At 36.8% G+C, this 16,642-nt stretch overlaps 1 protein-coding gene across 1 annotated transcript in view; it reads left to right on the forward strand.

Annotated features, from left to right (window-relative positions):
- LOC131161017 (uncharacterized) overlaps positions 1 to 16,331 on the forward strand; it is a 31,613-nt gene extending 15,282 nt beyond the window's left edge. Inside the window, exons 6-9 of the mRNA XM_058116877.1 lie at positions 2,904 to 2,985; positions 14,616 to 14,671; positions 15,539 to 15,602; positions 15,762 to 16,331. Coding sequence (XP_057972860.1) covers positions 2,904 to 2,985; positions 14,616 to 14,671; positions 15,539 to 15,602; positions 15,762 to 15,825 — 266 coding nt within the window. The 3' untranslated portion in view covers positions 15,826 to 16,331. The remainder of the gene's footprint in view (positions 1 to 2,903; positions 2,986 to 14,615; positions 14,672 to 15,538; positions 15,603 to 15,761) is intronic.
- Positions 16,332 to 16,642: the final 311 nt, after the last annotated feature.

Raw genomic sequence — 16,642 nt, forward strand, 5'->3', positions numbered from 1 at the left:
GGTCATGTGGTTGAACAAGGTCGTATTCGGAGGGGTATGGAGAAGGTAAGGATGATTCAAGAACGGAAGATCCCCTTAACAGTGAAGGAGTTGCGTTCCTTTCTTGGCCTAGCTATATATTGCAGGAAGTTTGTTGAGGGGGATTCGCGGAGAATGACTCCAATGACAGGATTACTGGGGAGGTATTATTGGCCGCATACGCGGGATGATGTGGTTGATTATACCAGAACTTGTCTCACTTGCCAACAAGACAAGGGGAAGCGGAAGAAGTATGGTACTTTCATGGCCGCACCAAAGTATTGTTCGGCAAAGGAGACGACACAATTGTTCCTTGCGACTGTTGTGAAACATTGGGGTGTTCCCAAAATTATTATTTGTGACCAAGACTTAAGGTTTGCTGACAACTTCTTGACAGAATTTTTCAGGATATTCAAGTCACATCTTGACATCTCTTCGAGTTCTCACCGACAGACAAACGGACAGATGAAGAGATTCAGAGAGCTACTAGATGAGTACTTGCGCCATTTTGTCAACGACAACCAGAAGAATGGCGTGCAACTACTTGATGTGGCTCCGTTTTGTGGCAATGCCCGAAGGAGCTCAACAACCAACAAGAGCCCTTTTGAGCTTGTTACAGGCCGGCTGCCGCTGTTAACTCACACAGTGGGCAAGTCGTACAGACAAAAGAGTCCTAGGGCATACATCTTCACCAGAGAATGGATACAGAATGCAGAGTTTGCCTGAGCCTATCTGGAGAAAGCTTCTACGCAGATGAAGAAGTGGGCAGATCAGGGGAGAAGACTGCAGTTTCATGTCAGCTGCCTCAAGCCGTTCAACGCCAACACCAATGACCTGAGCAGAAGTCAGCCGGATAGAGCAGAGTTGAAGATAGTGCAACCTGACAGACTTGAAGTTGAAAAGATCCTTGCAGATAGAAAGTTCATATCCTCAAGGAAGAAGCGGCAGAAGTTCCTAGTGAAGTGGAAATGCCTTGATGACAAAGAAATCAACTGGATTTCTGTGGAAGATATTCAACCGTTCGTGGACACACTTGAAGTGTACCTACCGCTAAAGTCTACGAGGACGTCGACCGCATAAGTGGGGGAGAATGTAACGAGCTAAGCTTGTTTAGGGCAGTATGCTTGCCTGTGACCGCTTATCTCGTGTGCTTGGGATGAGTTTCCATCATGTAAATATTAGTGTAGGGTTATTTTCTGCTAGTAGTGTCTTTGTATGCCAAATAAGGCAGTATGACTCTTCGGTCACTTTGATGTTTCCTAGTGCTAGGATGATAATTAAATAAAAACCTCTTTAGGGGAGGGTGAGTGTTCATCAGTCATTGTAAAACTCACTAGCTTTTGTCAACGTGTTTAGCCTACTTGCCTCCCTCGCTAAGCACACCATGTCAACGGAGGTGTTGTTAATGAATTACGTTTGCTTCAATGTTTACTGCTTGCTTGCCACGGCTTTCATGAATGCTTATTATTTCTGATGACATTTGATTGAATGCTAATGAAAGTGTTTCGTGGATGAATGTTGGTAAATGATAGGCTGGCTAGTTAAACAAGAGTGCTTTAGCTAGCGCCGCACGGCCCTTCACAAGGGTGTGAAAATCGTCGGACCATGACACATGGGCAAGGGTCCTCCGGCGATGAATTTCAAGCAAAGGTAGATCAGTGAGGATGGGATTGCAATGTTGGTGGTGGAAATTGGGGATTTAAAGGGGCTGATAGCTAGAAACTTTTTCCGGTTCATGAGACTTCATTGATGATTGGACAGTGATGAAATATCAAGAGATATGGTTTTGGGGGATTTTGTTTTCGATGGTTGAAGTGGTGTTGCCAAGTGGTGTCTGGAAATTAGGGTTTCAAAATCAAGGGCATGGCTTTAACTCCTGAAAAGGTTGTGTAGGATGGTGAATAGAATTTTGAATCTCCAAATTTCTCTGATTTCTTTGAGTAAATTATATAAATTCTCTAGTTTGAAGCAATATGGACAGAAATTCTTAGTGAATTGCAGGTACATACTGTTGATGTAACAACAGTATTTCAGAAGAGAGAAGAAGGGAAATGGCAGAATTATAGGAGAGAAATAGAATCAGAAAGGCAGAATTACAGCATAGGAAAGAACAGAGATCGATTTTGGGCTTTGATATCAAATGGTGCAGGACAGCATTAATAATATGCAGCCATGGGTCCATGAGAGAATGTGGGAGAGGTAGAGGAGAGAAGGGGGGAAGAAGAAGAAGGAAGAGGAAGCAGATACTCAGTTCAAACTCAACACTAACCTCTCCCGCATGGCTTTCACACACTACATATATGAAAGCCAATAACACTAGAAATTACACAGCCCTAAAACTAGATGAATTTACAAACTCTGAAACTTCTAAATTACACAAACATTACAAACAAGCCCCTGAATACACATAATATACTAATTAAACTAAACACATAATAAACCAATTAATTAAGCACTAACAACCCTTGTCCAGTTCTTCTCCATTAAGTATCCAACAAGGGTCAACTCATGGTTTGGATTCATGCCCTACATCAGGTTGATTCTGCCAGTATTGTCAAAGTGGTCTTATTTCTTGCATTATGTTCATGTTGTATCCTTGCTTAGACAACATTATGATTTGGCAAGTTTTTATGAACATGTTAGCAGGACCCCGGAATGGTTGAACACAGTGGGTATTGCTATGCATGTGATGGTTTTGCTTAATTGAGTGACAGAGCATAATTGAAGTCCCTCTATTTTTTTTTTTTCCCTTGTATTTTCCTTTTGCTGAATTTATAGCTTTATAAATGTTGTGAATAGTTTATTTTAAATTTTATTATTTTTTTTAATTTCTGCTTTCTTTATGGGTTTAGCAATGGCTCTCACAAATTTTTTTTTGTGTGCAGATATAGAAATTCATCCGGACATTCGTAAACAATTTTGGGATCCGCAACATTGGCCTAAGCATGTGCTTGTCAGATACTCATGGTTAGTCATCACATTAGCAGTTAAGATATTATTAGTTTACTTTATTTTTATTGTGTATTTCCTTACTGGTTAAAGAGTGTGTTTAGTTTCATTTGAAGTTAACATGGTAATGATAATAGCATGCAAAGATTGTATGCTTTTAACTGGACCAAGCAAAGCTACTTCCTCTAGCCTTCTTTGAGATGTAGTTGTTTTCCTTGTTTCCTTTTGGTCTCACTCTCTTGGTGTTTTTTTCCCTCCCGTGGACTATTATTCTTAGATCTTCAGAGGGACTCGAAGGGAGCTTTGTTGTTATTTTTGTTTCATTTGTTTCTTAGGAGGATCTCTTACCCTTTGGCCCTTGTAACTTCTCTTTCTTGTTAATGAATTTCTTTTTCTACTTTTAAAAAATCATCAGCTCAACAATTGTTGAAAAGCATGGTTGAACCTTTTGAGGCAACTTTTCTTTTTGATTAGAGGCATTTTATTCAATTAACTAAGATATGTCGAAAGTTGTAACCAAAACGTGGTTATCTTATTTCTCTTGAGCTCATATTCACGCAAGGTATTTTATTCAATTCATTAAGTTATGTTGACGGGTGCAACCAGAACTTGGTTATCATATTTCTCTTGAATTTATATCCATGTGGGCTACATCAATGCAACTGTTGAATTTTGCACCATAACCTATAGGTGGCATTTGGTTCATAGAGTAAAAATAAATGACATTCCTGGGATCTCCTTCTTGGGAATAGTGTCGGAAATATTTTTGTTTGGTTTATATTTTAAGATTTTGAGAATGTCTGCAGGATTCCCCTGTTAGTTATGATTTAGTGTAGGAATTATAGCAGGCATTTCAAAAAGATTTTCATTACACCCTTAATGCTTGTATGAAATATATATGAAGAATAATCTTATTTTCAGTTCAAAAAGTGTTGAGAGTATGGAACAAATTAAATTCATGTCCTAAAAATTTCAACCATCATAAATTTTAAAAAATTTGACACAATAATCTGAAGTATTATGGCATTGTGGTCTCAAAATTCCAAAATTATGTTGTCATTGTAACATCTCATTTTTTATTGGTTCCTATTTTTATTATTATATTAATTTGTTGCTATAAATTGTATCCTTTAAAATTTTTTAATGCATTGCATTTTGTGTGCGGTTTATTTTAGTTGTAGGGCGTGACTTAGAAAATTGTCTATGTGAATTAAGACAATTGTCTATGTGAGAATTGTCTTTGTACACACTGCCAGTCCCAAGCCCGGATCAAAGAGTAGGATTGTGTTAGGTAGTTGACAGCTAGTGTAAAACTTTGTTAGGTAGTTGACAGCTAGTGTAAAACTTTGTCTGATCATATTATCATGAGTTATTACCAAATTCACTTAGGTCAAGGAAATAGACCGGGTTAGTATAAAAGGGATAGGGTTAATAAGTTAACACAAGAAACTAAGATAAGATTAGCAACTTGGAATATAGGGACTCTTACAAGAAAAAGTATGAAAATAGTGGAAATAATGCTTAGAACAAAAATTAACTTAATTTGTCTTCAAGAGACGAAATGGGTAGGGGAGAATGCTAGAGAAATTGAAAAATCAAGATTTAAACTTTGGTACACTGGTAAAGAGAAACATAAAGATGGGGTGGGTTTATTGTAGATAAAGACCTTAAAGATATTGTAGTAGATGTTAAAAGAATAGGGGAGAGGATCATTAAAATCAGGATAGCTTTAGGCTGGGAGATAGTGAATGTCATTAGTGCGTATGCTCCATATGGATAGTATTTTACAAAGGATACCAATGTCTAAAAAGACATTCATAGGAGCTGATGTAAATGGTCACATTAGTAAGGATAATATAGGATATGAGAGGATACATGGAGGCCATGTATATGAAGATAAAAATGAGGCCGGTGATACAATCTTAGATTTTGCCATGTCATACGATTTGATTATATTGAATACTTGCTTTGTAAAAAGAGAAGAACACTTAATAACTTCAAAAGTGGGTATAATAAAAGCCAAATATAAGAACAGGGATCGTCTATCTTGTAAGGATTGTAAAGTTATTCCAGGTGAAAGTTTGGCTACACTACATAGAGTCTTTATACTAGATATACATTTTAAAAACTGGAAGAGAAGGAGTAGTATAAATCAACACAAGAGGACTAGGTGGTGGAACCAAGGTCTTAAATTTCGATTTCGACTCAAATTTCGAAGCTCCAAAAGTACGGAAATTTCGATTTTGATGTCGATTTGAAAAAATAACGGAAACTAGTAGTAAAGCATGGAATTCTTTGTGAAACTTTAGAAATGGTTAACAAACATAAAAATATAAGTTTTAAGACTAATATATTACAAATTGAATACATTTATGTTTTGTATGAGGTGGAAAAGTTGTAAAATAGTATGTGTATCAAATATGTTTGTAAGATATTGTACATTAAACATATTCAGTTAATGCAAATGAAATTCGTAAATCATTTAAATATTATTTATTATACAAATATTGATAATTTAGACATGAATGCTTAAATAAAATATTGTTATAAGTTTATTTTTTCATATAGTTTCAAAAGCACTTGTGATAACCTTTTGTTTCAATAAAATAAATAAAATAAATTAAAATAGAAATTTCACTTCACTCTCGAGGTTTCGATAAATTTCGACAAATTTTGCTAAAATTTCGAGGTTTCGATAAATTTTGGATGATTCGTTGAGATTTCGACGGAAATTATGCAAGACGGAAATCGACTGCCATTTCGATTATGAAGGTGACGGAAATCAGAAATTTTCGTCAACAGTTTCGTGGAAATTTAAGACCATGGGTGGAACTTGAAGGGAGATAATATAGTAAAATTCAAAGATAAAATGAACAAAGAGTGTGATTGGACAATAACGGATAAGGTTGATGCAAATACTGTTTGAAATAAAATGGCAAATTCTATCATAAGGATAGCAAAAGTGGTTTTAGGTGAGTCCAAAGGAAGATACTCGGATAAAAAAGAAAGTTGGTGGTGGGATCGAGAAGTCCAAAAAGCCATTAAGTCGAAAAGAAAATGGTATAAAACATGAAAAAATTGTAGAAATATGGAAAATCTTGAAAAAAGATAAAGAAACGAGAAAAAGAATGCAAAAAAGACTGTCAATGAAGCTAAACATAGAGCTTATGATACTTTATATGCTAAACTAGATACAAAAGAAGAGAAAAAGACATTTATAAACTTGCTAGAGGTAGAGAGAAATTGCAAAGACTTAGGTGATGTAAAATGTATAAAGGGCGTGAATGATAATGTCTTAATTAGAGAAGAAGACATAAAAGAGAGGTGGCAGAGATGCTTTGATAAGCTGTTTAATGAAAACCAAAGTGAAAGATTGAACTTGGAAGTGACAAATGAGGAGAAGACTAAAAATAAGAGATTTATTTGCAAAATTAGAGTTCTTGAAGTTAAGATGACATTAAAAAAATGAAGAGTAGGAGATCTATAGGACTAGATAAAATACCAATTGAAGTTTGAAAATGTTTAGGGAATAAAGGAATTATTTGGTTAACTAATCTATTCGACACTATTATAAAAACTAAGAAAATGTCAGACGAATGGAGGAAAAGTACATTAGTATTTGTACAAAAACAAAGGTGACGTTCAAAACTGTAATAACTATCGTGGAATTAAGATTGAGTCATACGATGTAATTATGGAAAAAGAATAATTGAACATAGAATAAGATTAGAAACGAAGATTTTAGAAAATCAATTTGGTTTTATGTTTGGGAGATCAACAACAAAAACTATTTATCTTTTTAAGAAGTTTAATGGAAAAGTTTAGGGAAAGGACGAAGGACTTGTTTATGATTTTTATTTACCTAAAGAAAGCTTATGATAGAGTACCTAGGGAAGTTCTTTGGCTGGTATCAGTGTTGTGCAAATTAATCCGTAGCGGAAAAAACCGGATTGTGTAATGCAGCAACTAATGATGAATAATACGAAAAGCACAATCACACAGATAATTAAGAAAGCAATAAAAATAATGACACAAGAGTTAACGTCATTTGGCAGAATGCCTACGTCCACGGGAGTAAACAACGGCTGAAATTCACTATCTATCGAAACCAGGGTTACAACATTGTATATATGCTTACCCTACACATGTAGATAGATTAGAAACTTCCTTAAATACCCAATTCAAAATTCAAAAACAGTGCCAAACAAAATCATCGACGGTTTCTTACTGAGACTAAAATCATTGACGGTTTCAGACAAAACGTCGATGGTTTCTTCCTAAGCCTGAACCGTCGATGTAACCGTTGATCAAACCTTCGACTGTTTCTTCTTGCAGACCAGCTTCCTTGTTTTTCCTTAACTTGTTTTTTTCTGTATATGTGTTTCACTCAATATTAGCCACATACTACAATAATCTCCACCTTGGCGAATATTCACCTCTTAGGAGAAAACAAAAATATAATCTGCAGCTCCACCTGGGACCATAGTTTGGGACGCCTTCCATCTAGCATTTGGAGACATTAATCAAGTCCAAGCAATGCTTGAACTTGTCTGTGGTAACATACTTTGTCTACATATCTGTTGCATTCTTAGAAGTGTGAATTTTCTCAAGCAGTAGTTCACCAGAAGCAACCAATTCCCTGTTCCTGTGAACCTCACATCTATGTGCTTTGTCCTCGCATGATACACCTGGTTTTTCGCTAAATAAATGACACTCTGACTATCACAATGCAGCTGAACTCTACCTTGTTGAATACTCAGCTCCTTGATCAATCTTGTAAGCCCCAACGCTTTCTTGGCAATCTCAGCCACTGCCATATACCCCGATTCAATTGTAGATAGTGCAACTAGAGACTGAACCATGGACCTCCAACAAATAGGCCCTCCCACAAGGGTGAATGCATACCTTATGGTAGACCTCCTGTCATCCAAGTCCCTTGCATAGTTTGCATCCACATACCCCACAACTATAGGACCACCATGTTGTCTGCCAAACATGATGCCATAGTCTGCAGTACCCCTCAAGTATCTAAAATCTACTTGACTGCATCCCAACGCTGTCGACCCGAATTTGAAAGAAACTTGCTCACCACACTGACAACTTGTGCTAGATCCGGTCTTGTACAAACCATAACATACATCAAACACCCCACTGCACTGACATATGAGACCTTTGACATCTCATGAACGTTATCATCTGTCTTTGGGCACTAGGCGGTAGACAATCTAAAATGATTCGTCAACGGTGTACTCACTAGTTTTGCATTATCCATGCTAAACCTCGCCAGCTCCCTCTCAACATAGCTATGCTGAGATAACAACAATCTCTTGGAAGCTTTGTCCTTACGAATCTCCATCCCAAGAATCTTCTTCGTCGCACCCAAATCTTTCATCTCAAATTCTTTGCTCAACAAGGTTTTCAAATTATTGACCTCAGTCATACTTCTCGCAGCAATCAACATGTCATCCACATAAAGCAATAGAAAAATGAATGAATCATCATCAAGGGTCTTCACATAAACACAACAATCATACTCACATCTCCTGCAGCCAATCCGAATCATGTAGGAGTCAAACCGCTTGTACCACTGCCTCGGAGCCTACTTCAGCCCGTAAAGTGATTTTCTCAATTTATAGACTAAGTGTTCCTGTCCAGGTTGACTGAACCCTTTTGGTTGTACCATGTAAATCAACTCCTCCAAATCACCATAGAGAAATTTTGTCTTTACGTCTATCTGCTCCAAATGTATATCGAAATTCGCCACAAGAAGATCTCATCATAATCAACCCCTTTCCTCTGTGAGTAACCTTTTGCTACTAGATGAGCCTTGAATTTTTTTTCTTCCTTTTCTAATACTGCATCTTTCTTCCTATACACCCATTTGCATGCTAATTGCTCTCTTCCCTTCTGGAAGCTCCACTAACTCCCATGTCTGGTTCTTATGCAGAGAAGCTCTTATGCAGAGACTCCATCTCCTCCACTATAGCACCCATCCATTTATTTCTCTTTTGACTGTGCACTGCCTCTTGAAAAGTAGTAGGATTCTCGCTACCAGTAATGAGTGCATAAGAAACCAAATCATCAAATCCATACTTGGTGGGTGGCCTGATAGTGCGTCTGGGCCTGCTTATAGCTATACTGTGATACTGCTGGTTTCCTAAGTTAGAACTCCCTGCATTCTGAACATCGTAATCTCTACCTTGAGTCTCTAGCTCCACTTGCATCACATGCTCATTGCTGCTATAGTTTTTTGGCACCTGTTTCTTCTCTTCCTGAGTATGCTGCAACATGACTTTCTTATCAAAAATCACATCTCTTTTGATCACCACCTTGTTTATCTACGGATTCCACAGTTTGAACCCTTTCGCCCCTTTCTGATACCCCAGAAAGATACACTGTCTAGACTTTACATCAAGTTTCGTTCTCTCCTCATTAGAAACATGCACATAGGTTGGACATCCAAACACTCTCAAACTAGAGTAGTCTACCGTGCTTCTTGTCCACACCTCCATTGCTACTTTTCCATCTAGTGCTGCCCTTGGTGATCTGTTAATCAAGAAACACGCCATATTTACTGACTCTGTCCAAAAGTTCTTTGCAAGCCTTGCATTCAACTTGAGACACCGAGCTCTTTCAGCTATTGCTCGGTTCATCCTTTCCACCACACCATTCTGTTGTGGTGTCTTGCGTACTGTGAAGTGTCTCCTAATGCCATACTGCTCACATAACTCCATGAACTTCGAATCAGTGTATTCAGTGCCATTGTTGGACCTGAGGCATTTGATCTTCTTCCTGGTATGGTTTTTCACTTCAGCTTTCCACAATTTGAACTTAGAAAACGTCTCTGACTTGTGCTGCATGAAGTACACCCAGACCTTTCATGAGTAATCATCAATAAAACTCACGAAGTACAAATGTCTTCCTCGTAATGCTACCCTTACTTGGCCCCCAAACATCTGCATGAATGTAGTCAAGAATTTCCTACGTTTTGTGTGTGGCTGTCTTGAACTGCACCCTATTTTGTTTTTCAAGCACACAATACCTGTAGAAATTTAGTTTTCTTGTTTTGACACACTTCAAAAGATTTCTCTTATGAAGCTCCATCATTTCATGCTCACCCATATACCCTAACCGCATATGCCATACAAATTCTGCAGTTGTAGCTCCACCTACAACTGTGGTACCTAGCAGTGTATAGATATTCCTTGGTAATTTCTGCCCCTTCATCACGGTTAGGACACCTTTACTCTCCTTCATTACCCCACTTGCATACTTGTAACTAAATCCATTACAGTCTAAAGTGCCCATTGAAATCAGATTCTTCCTTAACTCCGATATATGTCTAACATCACACAACGTTCTTGCAACACCATCAAATATTTTAATTATGATATTTCATATTCCAACAATTTTGCATGAAACATCATTTGTCATCAGAACAGAACCAGAATTTACCAACCTATAAGTGGTGAACCAATCTTTGTTTGGTGTCATGTGATAGGAGCACGCCGAATCTAAGATCCAAGAATCCGTGAGACGATCTAAATCGGATGAAACAGAAAGCATATCCTCGTCACCGCTTTCTAAGCCTTCTTCAACTACATTCGCCGATTTAGATGGACCCTCTTTATTTTCCGCATTCCCCTTCTTCCTCTCTGGACAATTTGATTTTATGTGCCTATTTTTCCCGCACTTAAAACGCCGTATGTCCTTCCTCTTCCTGGAATTGGACTGAGACTTATTGCTACTCGGTCTACTCTAGAACTTGCTTCTCCCACGTTCCTGATTACCCTTCACCATAAGCCCTTCACCTTGTGAATTATTATCGTTGGATTTCTTCCTCTAATGAAAACCCAAAAAAGCACTTGTGATCTCCTCCAATTCGAGAGTTTCCTTTCCCCACATCAGAGTTGTAACCAAATTCTCATATTTAAGAGATGTAGGTAGAGAATTCAGTAGTATCAAGTCCTTGTTTTCGTCTTTGAACTTCACATCAATTCGCTTTAGATCACTAATGGTCTGATTGAACACGTTGATGTGTTGGTTCAGATCCGAACCCTCTTGACATCTTAAGCCCATACAGTTTCTGTGCAAGATACAACTTGTTCATCAACGACTTAGACATATACCGACTCTCCAGTTTCAGCCAAATTGCCGCCGGCGATTCCTCATCCATGACGTAATTCGTCACGTCATCCACCAGACAAAACCTGATAGTCGCCACAACCTTCGCTTCCAATTCCTTCCAACTCATGTCGTCCATGCCTTCCGTATAATGCCTTCACCATACTCTGCTGCACTAACAAATCCTTAACCCTCTGCCATAGTTTGAAATTTCCCGATCCGTCGAACTTAACAATGTTGAACTTAACAGAAGAAATTTCAGCCATTGTAACCAAGAGCTTTAATACCAATTTGTTGTGCAAATTGATGCGCAGCGGAAAAAATCGGATCGTGTAATGCAGCAACTAACGATGAACAATATGAAAAACACAATCACACAAATAATAAGGAAAGCAATAAAAAAAATGATTTAAGAGTTAACGTGGTTCGACAGAATGCCTATGTTCACTGGAGCAAGCGGCTGCTGAAATTCACTATCTATCAAAATCAGGGTTACAACATTGTATATATGCTAACCCTACACGTATAGAGGGATTAGAAAGTTACTTAAATGCCTATGTATCAATCCCCGGAGGATTTGCCTCCGAATCTCTAACTTATTGATCTTCCTAATTCAAAATTCAAAAATAGCACCGAATAAAATCGTTGACGGTTTCTTACTAAGATTGAAGCCGTCGACAGTTTTAGACAAAACATCGACGGTTTCTTCCTGAGCCTGAACCGTCAATGTAACTGTCGATCAAATCGTCGACTGTTTCTTCCTGCAGACTAGCTTCCTTGTTTTTCCTCAGCATGCTTTCTCTGTATATGTGTTCCACTCAATATGAGCCACATACTATAACAATAAAAAAATAAGGGAGTTTGCAGTAGATATACAAAGGTCATTGACTCATTAAGGATATGTATGATAGTGTAATGACTAGTGTTAGGACTATAGGAGGAGATTCTAGACAGTTTCCAGTCACAATAGGTGTACATTAAGGTTCTACTTTGAGTCATTATCTTTTTACTTTAGTAATTGATGAACTAACTAGAAATATCTAAAATAAGGTCCCTTGGTGTATGTTGTTTGTAGATGATGTCGTGTTGATTGATGATAGTAGAAGCGGAGTGAACTCTGAGTGTGAACTTTGGAGAGCCGCATTGGAATCTAAAGGGTTTAGGATAAGTAGTAATAAGATAGAATATATAAAATGTAATTTCAGTAATGTAAGGAGTAACAATAGAAAGACGATTAAACTGGATAATCAATAGGTTAATAACATTGATAGATTTAGATATCTTGGATCTATTATGCAAACTGAAGGGGAAATTAAAGAAGATGTAGTACATAAAATTAAGACAGATTGGTTAAAATGGAGGAGTGCATTAGGTGTGTTGTGTGATCGTAGAATACCTTTAAAATTAAAGGAAAAGTTTTATAAGATGACTATAAGGCCAGCTGTGCTTTAGGGTTCATTATGTTGGGCAACTGAGAAATAACATGTATAAAAAATGAAAGTTGTTGAGATGTGAATGTTAAGGTGGATGATTGGTTTAAGATTAAAAGATAAAGTAAGAAATGAGCATATACACAATAATTTAGGTATAACATTGATTGAAAACAAGATAAGGGAGGGGCAACTTAGATGGTTTGAGCTTTTGAAATGCAGGTCTAGTAGAGTACCTGTGAGGCTGAGTTAGTTAGTGTTTCCGACATGAAAAGAGGTAGAGATAGTCCTAAAATAACTTGAAATGAGGTAGTGGGGAAGGATTTAATAGCCCTTAATCTAATAGAGGAAAACACTCTAGATCGGATAAATTAGTGGGAAAGGACCCCACCTAGTGGGAATGAAGGCCTGTTGTTTTTGTTTTTGTTGTTGTATTAATTTATTACTATAAATACGATAATAGTGTGTGATATTTTATATTATGGGGCATTAATGATCAACCGGCCAAAATGGTGGGGGTAAGTTAGTCCCAAAAATAGGATTTCCAAGAGATTGGGATTCTTTACGTACCTTACCCATGGGGAGCATTTATTCACTATTCACGTCATGTTTTATTTGGGGAATGGAATGGGGTAGGAAATGAATGGAATGAAAATTTGAATGAAGAATATGATGAAATCAAGTTATAAATTCAATTTCATTTCTCTCGATTCCATTCCATTCCTATGTACCAGACATACCATTAGTGTTTGTGGGAATCCTTTGTTCTCAAGGAATGTGAGATTGTTGCCATGTTAAATTTCAACCCCAAAACAAAAGTGGTAATTAGATGCCATGTACATCATCAGCCCACCAAGGTGCAGAGGGTACTTGGAGCCAAGGTGCGAGGCACGAGGCAAAGGCTCATGCCTCACGAAGGTGAGGCGCACAATTATTAAAATTGTGTACAATGCTTGTTTGGTGGGTAATTGATATAAAAACACATCAATAGTAATATTGGAATTTAAAATGTCAATTTTTTATAGTAATTATGACAACCAAGTACCAAGTTCCAAGTGAAACAAACATAGTTCAACATAAGTAATTAGGCTTGCAAGATTTCAAGTTTTAAATTTGAAATGAAATAAAATTGCCAGGATGAAGGCCCCAAAGCATCTTCAATATCTAAAGAAAAAGTACAATAAAATAGCATCTAAATTCAGTAAAAAATGTTATATATTAATATATTTCTGAAAAATGTATAGTTTGTATACTGCATTTTCAAACAAATTACAAAACAGCAGCAAAATTCAGTAAAAAAAATGTTATATATTAAGTATACTGCTTTTTTTTTTGACTGAATTTTGTTGGGAATGAAGGATTCGTATAAAACATGGGAATGAAGGATTCGTAGAAAACATGGGAATGGGCCCATGCTCCCTCATGGTTTGGGACTAAATTGCTCCACTATCTTGGTTGTCTAGACATTAATGCCCCTATAATATAGCGTTACTTTACGCTGTTACATTTGTGATAATAAAAATAGAAATCAATAAAAAAAATGAAAGTAGTATGATTATTATGTTATGATAATATAACATGATGGTTGACATTCTGAGACCATAGTGCTGCATTATTCCAGTAAAATGGATTGGTTCAAATTTTTAGGATATGGATTTAATTTGTTACATATTCTTAGTAGTTTTTGCGTTGAAAAGATGATTATTCTTCATTTATTATTCATACGCAAATCAAGGGCATTGTGGTAATCTGCTTGAAATGCTTGTCAGATTTGTACGTTAAACCAGACACTGATATGAGCATTTTGTATACATTCTTAGGAATCGTACAATGCTAAAAAATATGATATGCAGGCATCTTGATCCCAGGAATGAAGGTTGTCATTAATGGGAATATTTTTGATTGTCTGTACCAAACACTACCTTAAGGACTGCTAATTTCAATGTCTTCTTGTAAGTCACATATCTATGTGACAGTGCAACATGCATTTTCTTAGGGCAGTCGTCCATATGTATGTCATGTCCTAGAAGTTCGACTTTCTGGTTCTTGTAAATTGTAATAAAATTGATGAATCTGTGTTCTGATGTGATACAGGGAAGAGCAATCAGAGATAGATGTAACTTCTGGATTCTATGTTCTGTTTGGATCAGGTAAGAACTACTCCCTGAAACATCAAACTTCATTCTCGAATGTTTAAAATGATTTTATTCTTGTTATGCTTACTATAAAGTCTGGATGCCCTCCTAACATAATTATTTTGATCTTTAATTTAATACTGATTGCAGTAGTTGTTGTTTACCTGTTTCTTATCAGCATTCTAATTTATCATAATTCAATGTGATGGTTAAGTCACTTGATTGATACCTTGATCTAAGTTCCACTTCTCTCTGCAACTTGCTGCCATACCAACCCTAGGGCTAAGATGGTCATGTCAATACAGTGATTTCTTGATCCGAGTTTCAGCTGTCTTTATAACTTACCATCAACCAAAACCTTCTTGCAAAGCAGGAAATAGTGATTTAAAGATGTACAGATTATATTGATTGTATTTTCCTTCACTCTCTCTCTCTCTCTCTCTCTCTTTCAATTTTTATATTCAAATTGTTAATCTGTTATGTTTGGTTTGTTGCAAAATTTTTTGTTGGTCTGTTATTTTTATTTCTCAAGTGAAAAAATAAGAGCTCATATCGCCTATAACCAGTGCCACAATTGAGTGAGGGAAATGATCATCTTTCACAAAAAGTTAATTTCTGTAGTTTTCTTGTCTTTAATCTTTGGTAAATGACCAGCATCCCGCTCTATTAACCTTTCTACAAACCCTTATACAGCAGGGGATATTAATTTTGGATACATTACGAAGTGAGTTCACTCTTGATGAAGAGTCTCTGTGATGATGGACAATGTTTAAACCTCATGAATTTGTTTGATCTTTACTTTCCTGCTCGAATGATCTGTTTGGACATCATAGTATCTCAATGTTGCAAACAGCTACTAATTTCATTTATGCATGTGAGCAGGGCTGATGCTATCTTTTATTCTCTCAGTCTATGTCTTGCAATCATCTCGGGACAAACTAGCAAGGTGCCGATCCCTTCCTCTTATTGTTTAGTAGCTGTAATGCATTCTACATAGCTATAGCTACATAAGCGGAATGACCAGAAAGTATAGTTGTGATACACAGACATTTTTCATTAGTTTATATTGACCTAAGGGATTTTGCAATTGTACAATTCCTTGCAGGTTTGTGAAGGAGACTGTTGCAGAAAGCAGCATGCCTCCTGGAGGAGTAGCAAAAGTTGAATGATTTCTGTGTTTGGAAATGATTTTGTCCTATGGAGAAATTAGTGAGGTTATATAGGAAGGGGGATATTCTCTGGCATGCTAGCTGTTTACCTGTCAGGATTTCGGTTTCTCGGGAGGACCATCATCATCATCATCATCTTTGTCAGTTAACATGATCATTAATTGAGAAGTAGCATGATCATTAATCGAGAAGCCAGTTTGGATTGAATTGAACCATTCCTGCCAGAGGTTGCCTTCAGAGAATGAGTTAAAAATTTTTAAGACATTTCCTGGTTGTAAAATGGAAGATTAATTGTATGGGATTCTGTGTCAGATATTCGCAGGAGATATATATACAAGCACAAAGACACATGAAGCAGTGTTCATGGCTATGGGGTTTAAATGCCATGCATCAAAATGAGTTTGTTTTGCACTTTCTTGAACTTTCAACTGGGAAATGTATTCAAAGCAAATCTTTAAACTGCATTTTTCTGAACCGAATAAACTATTAAACCCCATTTTCTCTCAGCTTCAAGTAATCACATGTTATATTCCTAAGGGTGCATTCAGTTGTGGTGGCCAAGGCTTATTAGAATTAGACTGGATTAAATTGTGGATTGGCTAAGGTTACTACATTCTATCCCATGTTTGAATTAAATTCCCCCAATTATTTGAAAGTCTAAAAAATCCTATTACAAAAAGATGCAAACTATTTTAATGTTATAAAATTAAATTTAAATGTCATCTAATTGTTTTATTCTCCATTCAACAACCTATATTCCCTCAGAGAGAGAGAGAGAGAGAGAGAGTGAAGGAGAGAGTGAAGGTGCTCCTATGTC

Source organism: Malania oleifera, chromosome 7, assembly GCF_029873635.1.
Source record: "Malania oleifera isolate guangnan ecotype guangnan chromosome 7, ASM2987363v1, whole genome shotgun sequence".
Taxonomy (NCBI): domain Eukaryota; kingdom Viridiplantae; phylum Streptophyta; class Magnoliopsida; order Santalales; family Ximeniaceae; genus Malania; species Malania oleifera.